We start from the raw sequence: 10,813 nt of genomic DNA on the forward strand, positions 1-10,813 counted from the left end.
ACATAAATCTTAATAACTACTATTCATTTTGTATTTAATCGTTTATAAGTGAGATAATTAACGAAGGCTGTAAGTGAAAATGCCATATTTAGGTGTGCATAATTATTAAGCAGGTTTTCTTTTACAGGTAAAATAGGCGAAAAAAATATTTAAATTCAAAACGTCAAAACATGACAAAAGAGAAGTGCAATCTGCTTTACACAGAATGGTGCATCACCTCACCTTTCCTCGTATTTTTAATTTTCAAAATGCGTCAAAAATCATTAAAGGCTCATGAGAAGGATGCAATACTAATGCAATACTAGATGTTGCGAAATTAAGGCATGACCAATGGACAGCAAAACACTTGACAAAAACAGGCCATGGAGAAAAGGGAAAAGGCAAATTAAGGTAAAGATGGGAAGATTCATGTGGTTTGGAATTGGTAAGATGTGCATGGGAATATTTTTTTCTCCCCAAAATATCAACTTGAATAATAATTATCCATGCACTCTATACATATAAGCATGGATTGTAGCATCTTACTTACATTTTTGTAGTATTTCATGTTTTTGTAGATATCGGTGTTTGGGAGATTTCCAAGGGTGGTACAAGAAGGGCTGAATAAAATGAGAGAAATCAAGGCATTAATAATAAAGACTTCCAGTATGGTATGTAATTAATTTCCATTATATAATTGTTGTCTAATTTCTATTTTACAGTAATCATTCTCTTATAATTCTTCAGTTAAATATTACAAAACAAGCATTTAATCATGACCTTATTATATTGTAAAAATCATAGTTTAAGTTATATCATAAGCATCAAGATGCACTAATTCAGATTAACAGTTGTCACGTCTCCCCAAATATAACCAAACTCCCCTAAAGAAACAAAACAAAACATATTTGATTTGCTTTGTCAAATACAAATTTAAAAAAAAATGTTGTACACTAAAAAAACACTATAAATGCTTAATTAATTAATTAATTCAGTACACTACTCAAACTCACTTAAATATCCTTACAACTTTGCTACTTACAACTGTGTTCTGACCACCACCGTGCCCATCTCAAACACCAGACCGACCAGCAGGCCCACATCTAAACCCAGCACGATGGATGCCAAGCAAGTAGCTAACCAGATGAGCTGCAGATGAATGAGGATTCATATGCGCTCAATTCACACACAGACAGCTAGTATGTAATCTCATTTTATACAAATAAAACAAAATGATTCACATGATTCCATTTGTTGATTTAATGGTTTAATGACCTCAAAACAGCATTAGCTTAGAGAAACTCTTGTACAGTCATGCATATCTTATGTTTTGAATAACATTTAGCTTGCAGTACTCATTTCATTCTGTTCTTTTATTAGTTTTGTGATGATACTTACACAGTCTGTCCTGTTCTGTCTCCATAGTACAGGCACTTCAGAGATCTGCACCAACATGCCCTTCAGGTTGGCTATAACAATGCCAGCTAGCACTGACTACGGGACAGAAAGGGGTGAGTTGCGTGAGGAATTTTGCCTGTATTTAGTTTTTATTGTGAAAGACATTGTGAACTGTTTTAATTTAAAACATCAGTTTCCTCTATCACACCTTCTGCAGAGGCTGAAGAAAGGGCCCAAGAGCTAAGATCACTATCATCACCATCAGAGCTGAGATGATACCAGCAATCTGCAACAGTGAGATTAGAGAACAGTTAAATGTGGGTAGTAGTACTGTATTTGCACGCATACATGCATGTAAATTCTGTAGTAAGAGAATATGCATTTTACCTGACTCTTCCCGCCTGTGCTTTCCTGTACTGCGGTCCGTGACAGTGCAGTGCTGGCCACAAAGCTTGATAAACATCCTCCGAAAATGTTGCTGACACCAAAAGCAATCAGCTCCTAGTGGGAATAAAGATGTAGTAAGCCAGATCAGGTGGTTCATAACCAATCTGTATCAGTTTGTTAGAATTAAACACCAGCAATGGAGGCTTTACCCTTTTTTAGTATCCACTAAACAAAAAAGAAATGTGCTAGATTTGAAGACCAATCACAAATCAGTATGCGAATAAATCTAGAACAGACAGCTAATTCGAATCTTTAAGGATGATTTTTGTTTACAGTGCTCAAAACAATATTTATATGAAAAGATAGAATATGATATGAATACATAAGAGAGATGTAGGGGAGGGGTACACAAAACTGACTGCTTGGTACATAGGCCTACCTCGGTTTTGAAGTAACGGTTCACAAAACAAAACAAAACAAAACAAGCTGTGCCCTAAAGCTTTATGCTGCAACGCCAGGTTTAGAAATTATATCAGCTGCAGTTGCAAACTCAAATTTCTTCTGTTCTGGCAGGTTAAAGTGACCTTGAAAGGCCGACTAGTTCTTTCTGTCTCTCCCTCGTGTTACTGTAATTTCTCCATCTGTGGGAGAGCGTTGGTCCGACGCTTATTATACTTCACAAAATATTTCACACTCACACAAGCACCCTTGCAAATTAAGTTCCCCAGTACTTATTAATGGCACATTTCTTGATGTAAACCAACTAAAGCTTTAATTCTCAGCTGTTTTTTCCCCACTCAAATTCAAAGCACAAAAAAAAACGCACAATGTCACAAACCATTTAAGTGTTATTTACATTGTTAACTTTGCCTAACTGTATGGTTCGTTGCATTTCATTATGTGCATTTATAAGCATTGTGGACGCACTATCCATTTGCCCAAATCATGCTTGTAATGTCAGAGACACATTCATAAACTAATTTTATATACCTGGTTGCCATCAACTGTGTAATCATGTTTTGCCGCATATACTTTTGCCACTGAGATTGCTACTGCATAGCCAACCACTGCTGTGGAAAAACTAGAGCCCAAGATATTCCCAATAAGTGCTATATTTGGTGGCTGTGCTGGTGCAAACCTGTGGAGACAAGCAGACACATAGTCAGCTTTTGTATTTATGCTGTTGTCTCTGATTAATGTAGGTAGGATCTAATAATAACCGTTTGCTGTTATTATTGGACAAGGCTTTCAAACTTTCTGTCAGTGTCATTGTTCTAGAGATAACATTTCTGTTGAATTTTTTTACAGGGACAATAATAATAGTTTGTCAATATTAAGTGACTGAATATGCACCCAGCCCTCATCAGGAAGCAGGAAGTGCCACAGGAAGTGCTTTTACCCCCTGGGGAGGCTGTGGACAATGCTGGCGCCGTACTGGAAGTTCAGGTCCATCACATGGGAAATTGCAGAAGCTATCACTGTCTATCAGATTGAAAAGTGAAAGGTTAAAGGCAATCATTTGTCTTAGAATACAGGCTTAGTTTGCGGTTTAACAGTTGGTTTTGAGAATTGTGGGGAAACTGTACATACCACAATCACTTCAATGGGAATCGGCACTGGGATTTTATGATGAAATTTTGTGTTGATCTCTTTCACAACCATGACAATAAAGATTGTTAGTAATCCAGCGATCAGGTCTGCAATGTTCGTCTGGTCGATGTTCCTACCTACATCAATAAGAGTCTAGATGTTGAAAAAAAATTTTTAAAAAAAAATGTAAAAATTCAATATTAAAAAAAGGAATATATGTTAACCATTGCTAACCATATATATATAATATATATAAATAATATATATAAAAATAATATATATAAATATGCAAGTTCTTGAAGCTAAGATAGGTGTATTTGTGATATTAATAAGACTCACATAAGCAAAGGAGAAAAGTCCATTATGGTTGTGGGTAGGAACAGACAGGATGGTTTTAATCTGAGATATGAATACGTGAAAGGCAGCAGCTGTGGTGAAGCCGCCCACCAGTGGGTCTGAGAGATACCGGACTAGAAAACCCACCTGCATAAGCCCCATAACCACCTGAGAATCAGCAAAACAAATTTGAGTTGCAGCACACCACCTTGATATTAAACCACAATACTACTGTCTAATGCTTTAGAATGGATTTCTACAAAAGTGCAGATTTCGTTTTATTATGATGATAACCTTTCATGCATCCAATATGCTTGAAGTATACAAGTATAAACATTAAATATTGCAATAATTAAATGTTTAAATTGTTTATTTTAGCTGTATCACAGATTTTAATTTTGAATGTTGTGAGTTTACCTGGATTAATCCAACCAGCACTGTCATAGTACAAGCCACCATGATTCTCTGGGCCTCTCTGGCCTCTAAATCCACCTCCATTAACCTTTCATCTGTCACCGTCTCATTCACAGCTGTTATGTTGACTGACCGCAGGAAGTGCTCATCGGGCGCTAAGGTCAAAACTACAGAGCCCACCATCAGACAGGTGACAGGGAATGGACCTAAATGGGATATAGATTAAGTAAGAGAATTGCTACTTATTCAGTATGCATAAAATATACTTACTACATTTGTGTATATCAGTGCACGCTGTACAGAATACTGTATTAAAATTTAACCTTAAAATCTGGGAACATTTTTGGGATTTCCACCTGGATTTGGCCTACACAAATTAAAAAGCTTCCCATACACACATACAGTGGTCTAAGTTCAAAATGCCGGTGTCATTTTACAGGAAACCATTTGAAGTTACATAAAACACTGCTAAAAGTGATACACATGTAAGTATATGTTATCTAAGGTGTAATAACCCCCCGCCACCCCCCCCCCCCCCCCCCCCCCCCACACACACACACACACACACCACCATTATTTATTACAGGTTATTACAGCTGAGACAACCTATACTTAGATTTTTATTACTTTTAGCAGTGTTTTATGTAACTTCAAAGGGTCTTCTCTCCTGTAAAATGACACCAAACTTTTGAACTTAGACCACATTATGTGTGTATGGGAAGCTTTTTAATTTGTGTAGGCCAAATCCAGGCAGAAATGGTACCAGAGTAATTTAGTGTAAATATATTACTTTGTCTAAAACAAATGCCAAAGTGATGCGTACCTCTAAGCTTTCAAATGGTACCAGATATGAGGTCAGAGCTCCTCCACAGACATTTAAAATTGAAAGTATACACAGGATGATGTACAGGGTCCGCGGAATTAACAAAACGTATAATTAACCATATTTACAAGATAAATGCATGCAATTTTTACAGAATAAAACATGCAATTTATCCAGATCACATAATGTAGTAGTAGCTACTGTGTTAAGCATTTACCATTAAATCATTAAATACACTATTGCATGCTGTTTTGCATTAAATAGTAAGTGGTATGCAGTAAGCAGTGCAGTAGTGGTTTATTAATAAAGACATAGACCTACCCACAGAGATGTGTCTGGATGTTCCCAACACAAAATATGTAAGAATTGGGAAAAATGCAGAGTAGAGTCCATAGACTGGTGCTACAGAGGCCAGCAATGCATAAGCCACACCTGTACGACAATAAAAAGCAATTACAACTATAAAGAGGCATCACTGCAGTATTAATATGGTGTTTGGTTCACAGAGTGCATCTTACCTTGTAAACAGCATACTAGACCTGTGGTGACCCCAGAGACAACATCGCTGGGTAACCATTGCTTGACTGGGTATTTAGGAAGCCAATCTAAAACTGGCAGAAGCCCCTTCATCTTCTGAACAGCCCATTTATCAGTGCATCTGTGGGAAATTCAATGAATATCAATGCAGATAAAAACACTTGATGTAAGTAACACATGTACGCACCCGCAGGCTCTGCTCATCCGTTCTCGTAAACTCTGGATATCTTGTTCTCGTCTCTCATGAACCTGGTCAAAATCCCGGTTTGAGTAGATACGTCGCGACACGAGGTAATCTTTTTCGTGAAAACACTCATCCATCATATTGCCTGATTGTTTTCTGTAAATTCTATCGTATCTGTTAGAGAAAAAAGCAGATTGATTAGATTTCAGATTCATGAAATGAAATTATGCATAAATGAGTTACACTTTTTTTCTACTTACCGTCACCTGTTCATTTTCGTTTTTTCCTAGGATGGCTTATCCAGATAAGCAAACACTTAGAGGATCAAAACAATCTGATAACAGATCAAAAGAGCCCTTTCTCCCTTTCTCTGGCAGTATTGCTGTGTTCAGTAGACCAGCTCTCCTAGGACTGCACTAAGATCACTGAACCCACTGACATTAGAAACCCTTCCAGAATTTGGGGAGGGATCCAATCTCCCACTCTGAATGAGGAGGTTTGTGTCCACCACTCTTTCCCTCACACATGAGAACCGTAAGTACAAATACAATGAAAAACCTTCTCATGAAACCACTCTTCATCATTTTCACTCTAATATCATTGATGGTAATGAAACCCCACATTTATTCAAGAATATCTGAATAAATTGATTTCTTGTTCATTATTGTTTTTACCGAAATACCTATTTGTCGAAACTGATTAAGAAGTCTTACCTGTTTTGAGTACGTCAAATTGACATTTCACTGTCAAGAAAGGCTGCATCCATGCCAGACGTCTACTTAAACATGCATATTTTCCATGTCTATGAAGTCGGACTCTCTTAATGGGACCAGCATCCCTTTCTTTTGTATTTATAAGCAGAGTTGGGATGTGGGAGGTGTATCAGGGTTAATCACCAAGGGGAAGCAGAAGGGAATTACATCAGCGGCCCACTGCATGCATCCTGCCAAGGGTGACTGTCCCTCCCAATCTTGTCAGAAAGCATGTGTGTCTGTTACGGTTGTATTTGTGATAGTAAGGGAGTGAGGGGGTCTGGGATGTGTCAAAGGCATGCCGGGTTGTTTGTGTGTGTGGGGAGTGGTGGTTGTACATGTTGACCAGTGCAGGTGTGATTGAACACTCGAGAGGACGATATGATCTGACCTTCTTAGCCTTTTAAGTCAGTACAGAATGTCTAGATATGCCCATATCTCTCCTCAGAACTTGAGCAAGCTCTTTAATACATAGTGCCTGACTATCTGTCAGTAAGCCAGAAATGAGCCAGGTTGATCATTTGCCTGAAAAGAGGTGGTTAGTGAGGACGATAATATGATCAGGCTCTTTTTATTTAGGCATAGTACTTTTCTAGTTTCTTCTTAGTGCACTTGTGACGTAATAAGGATTACTACAAATGTACTGTATTAATTTGATGGAGTTTTAAATATTTAATTTTGAATGTGTTTTGAATTTTGAACTTCATTGCATTGTGTTTTAGAGTTAATGAAAATGACTGGACAATATCTGGTTATGAAGCTGCCAGTGACCAAAAATTATTTAGATTATTCCCATTTTTATTTTAAAAGGTTACAGTGAAAACATTGAGGCACTTAAAATAGAAGTGAATTTTTGAAATTGAAAACAGAAATGTAAACCTTTTAATTTTATAAAAGCACTTTATTAATTCTAATTAGTATTAATTTCTTCTAAACTTGTGTATTATTTGAGATGTAAAGTTACCCTTATTATTTTTAGTTGTTTTAGGGTTTTATGGTTCACAGCATTGTGTTCCCATGGTGTCAAAGTTGTACTCTTGGATATAAAAAAGTGATTTATTTCTTCATTCACTGTAAAAAAAATTAATAAAGCATTAGTAAAAATAGGGCACAATTTACTTTTTTATTTTGAATGACGCATTGCATCGTGTTGTGTTTTAAGATTAACGGAAATTTCCGTAAAATTACTGTATAATGTCCTGGCAGAAAATTACCTGTACATTGTTCATTTTTATTTTTCCCAACACTAAAATGATTTTAACATGCATATTCTTTACATCTTGTAGCTATACTATTGAAAAAGTGAGGATTTTAATGTATATGGATTCACTTCATTACAAATGCCTTACTATAACCCAGATTATTGCCTTTTTAAATTAAAAAATTAGAAACTGGGAAATTAATTTTGTGGCAGCCAACATTATGCCACGAATGTTGTCACACTTATCTTCTGAGACTTGCCTCTATGGTGAAACCCATTCATCTGTGTCTGTTTCACTAAGAGTTTCTTAGGCCTACAGAGTAGGTCAGCTGCTACAAAACCACAACAGTCTGCATGGGGTTTGCGTTTGTGTGTATGGTGACTTAAGAATTGAGATCTGAATGTTATATATAGTGTTTTATATAATTAATACCATTTTGATACATTATAGTTCTTTAATATTAAAGCTATAATAATATTAAGTCTTCCCTTGTGAGTCTGAGCAGGAAAGAGAAAGTAAGAAGTGTGGTTGATATTGTCATCTCCTATATAAAATTGTGTTCCTCACATTAAGATGTTGTATTTATTGTCCATTAAACCCCTGCTTCTGTTCCGAAATTCGTCTACATCGGAGCTCTGCAAGAAACCTTTAGTCAAAGTCTGTTAAAGATGAATCTAGACGACCACAATTTGGCATGATAAAATGAAGTTGAATCTGATGTCACTTTATGTCTGTACTTGAGGCTTGGAGGAAGTGGCTGAACCATAATTTTACATTTTATTCTCATGTGTCTCACACATTTTACATGTTGATTATTCAGCTTCCTCTTATACTACCCAAAACTTGAGAAAGAAAAAAATGCACTTATAACTGATTTTATTAATAAGTTATTGCTTTGATGGACCTTTTAACACATTCCTTCTAATGGTCTAATGGCAATTAATAAGCTGATATTGCAGAGAAAACAATTAAAAAAACTTTTTGTATTGGCTTTTTAAAGTAGCTTTATAAGGCTGAACAAACATGCAGTACTAACAGTTTCACTCCCACCTGAGCTGCATGAGTGAACCTTGACCAGAGATAGAAGTGCATCCACTCACTCCTTTTTACACCCACACAACACATTTACATAAATGTATCCATTCACACATGCACACGCATGTATCCATGCACTGCAAGCAGTGGGGGGTGGTAGGGTTGTCAAATGTACAGTTGATTTTTTTCAAACGTATTTGTCAAGATTTTATTCTTCAAAACAATTAAAGGCACAGTATGTATTTTTTTCGCCACTAGAGGTCGCCTGTTCAAAACTAAGACGTAGCTCAATGATGCCAAGGTTGAGCGTGGAATCTTTGGAGTTGTTTTCTTCACCTCACAGCCAGTGGAAAAGAATCGGGAGGCAGGCAGAAATCATGTTCATGGATGAGATGATTAATGTAACTGTAGTACTACGCAGAGTAGGGCCAAGTGCTGTGGGAGCTGAACGCGGTTGCTGAAGTAATTTCTAATGAGAAAAGAGCTTGACAACTTCTCCCGTTTGTTCAATGGCTGCTACAAGACACTTGTTGCACACTGCAGTAAGCTAGATAGATATTAGAATATAATTTTAATAAATGCTGGATGGTGTTGCTAAATGGCATGCAATTAATAAAAAAAAAAATATGACTGAGAAAATGGTGTATTTCCAATAATTTGTTTTCTGACTATTAATGTCGCCAAATAGTTCTCTTGTCTAATAAAACACAAAGCAACTTTGGTATATCCATGGCTTCTAAAAACAATTATACTGGAAATCGAGGGTAATGTGCATGATGTCATTGATAGGCAAGACATGGACACATGTCTGTGGCCTGGTTAAAATTGCTTATTTCTCTGGATTTAAACATTCTCAGAAATATTTGGGATAGTGTAAGTAAATGTAAGAAATAATGTGGAAATAATAATAAAAAATAATGTGCCTTTAAGAGTAAACAATACTTTTGTTGTTCCATTTTTGCCCTCAAAAGTGGATCATTGAATCATTCACTTAATTGATTGGCTGAACAATATATGGCCACAAGTACAATTTGTGTCTACAAATTTACTGAGATTTCGCAATGTGTAAGCATCTACGTACGGAAGAGGATTAGGGCCAAGCAAAAAAAAAAAACATCTCGAGATTAAAGTCATTATAATGCGAGATTAATTTTGTTAAATTTCGAGAAAAAAAGTCGAGATAAAATCTCGAGAATAAACTCATTAAATATCGAGAATAAAGTCGTTCTGTTTCGAGAAAAAAATTGTTATATTTCGAGAAAAAAGTTTAAATAAAATCTTGAGAATAAACTCATTAAATATTGAGAATAAAGTCGTTGTGTTTCGAGAAAAATCTCGTTATATTTCGAGAGAAAAAAGTCGAAATAAAATCTTGTGAATAAACTCATTAAATATTGAGAATAAAGTCGCTGTGTTTCGAGAAAAAACTCGTTATATTTCGAGAAAAAAAGTCGAAATAAAATCTTGAGAATAACGCATTCGATCAGTGTTCATTGCATAGCATACAGAGGACATGGCAGAGTTGGATCACTTAGTCAAGCTATATTTCAGACTTTCTTTCAGTAACAAAGAAATACTATCAACTTTAGCTAATTATGACAAAATTATATTAAAGTCCTCTATCAGTATGCTATGCAATGAACACTGATCGAATGCGTTTTTCTCAAGATTTTATTTCGACTTTTTTTCTCGAAACACAACGACTTTATTCTCAATATTTAATGAGTTTATTCTCAAAATTTTATTTCGACTTTTTTTCTCCAAATATAAAGAGTTTTTTCTCGAAACACAACGACTTTATTCTCAATATTTAATGAGTTTATTCTCGAGATTGTATCCCGACTTTTTTTCTCGAAATTTAACGAGTTTAATCTCGCATTATAATGACTTTAATCTCGAGATGCTTTTTTTTTTTTTTTTTTTTTTGCTTGGCCCTAATCCTCTTCCGTATCTACGTTTTTGTTATGAAAAAGGCAATATATTTTATTTTGTGTCTGTGTGATTTTACACTACAGAAAAAAAGTATCCTGGTTGAGAACTAGTTGATTCGCATGTCAAACTGAACGATGCAGTAGATTTTCCAATTCGTTCTTCCACTAAACTGTTAATTCACAGTCGAATCTTAATAGCCTACTCATGTTATAGTTAGGGTGCGTCTCAGTAGTAAGGGCACTGA

The 10,813-nt window shown here is 35.7% G+C and overlaps 1 protein-coding gene across 2 annotated transcripts in view; it reads right to left on the reverse strand.

Annotated features, from left to right (window-relative positions):
• The window catches only part of slc26a4 (solute carrier family 26 member 4), an 11,352-nt gene extending 4,890 nt beyond the window's left edge, over positions 1-6,462 (reverse strand). The window contains exons 1-14 of one of the 2 annotated variants that reach the window (XM_067426903.1): positions 6,362-6,462; positions 5,652-5,822; positions 5,446-5,585; positions 5,249-5,359; positions 4,108-4,310; positions 3,694-3,858; positions 3,355-3,507; positions 3,164-3,246; positions 2,755-2,902; positions 1,765-1,878; positions 1,586-1,663; positions 1,378-1,473; positions 1,022-1,128; positions 530-599 (exon numbers count right to left, since the gene is read on the reverse strand). In XM_067426903.1, coding sequence (XP_067283004.1) covers positions 530-599; positions 1,022-1,128; positions 1,378-1,473; positions 1,586-1,663; positions 1,765-1,878; positions 2,755-2,902; positions 3,164-3,246; positions 3,355-3,507; positions 3,694-3,858; positions 4,108-4,310; positions 5,249-5,359; positions 5,446-5,585; positions 5,652-5,788 — 1,605 coding nt within the window. In that variant the 5' untranslated portion in view covers positions 5,789-5,822; positions 6,362-6,462. Of the gene's footprint in view, positions 1-529; positions 600-1,021; positions 1,129-1,377; positions 1,474-1,585; positions 1,664-1,764; positions 1,879-2,754; positions 2,903-3,163; positions 3,247-3,354; positions 3,508-3,693; positions 3,859-4,107; positions 4,311-5,248; positions 5,360-5,445; positions 5,586-5,651; positions 5,969-6,361 lie in introns of those variants that run through there. The other variant, XM_067426902.1, reaches the window with a different exon arrangement.
• Positions 6,463-10,813: the final 4,351 nt, after the last annotated feature.

Source organism: Pseudorasbora parva, chromosome 20 (assembly GCF_024679245.1).
Source record: "Pseudorasbora parva isolate DD20220531a chromosome 20, ASM2467924v1, whole genome shotgun sequence".
In the NCBI taxonomy this organism is placed as follows: Eukaryota; Metazoa; Chordata; class Actinopteri; order Cypriniformes; family Gobionidae; genus Pseudorasbora; species Pseudorasbora parva.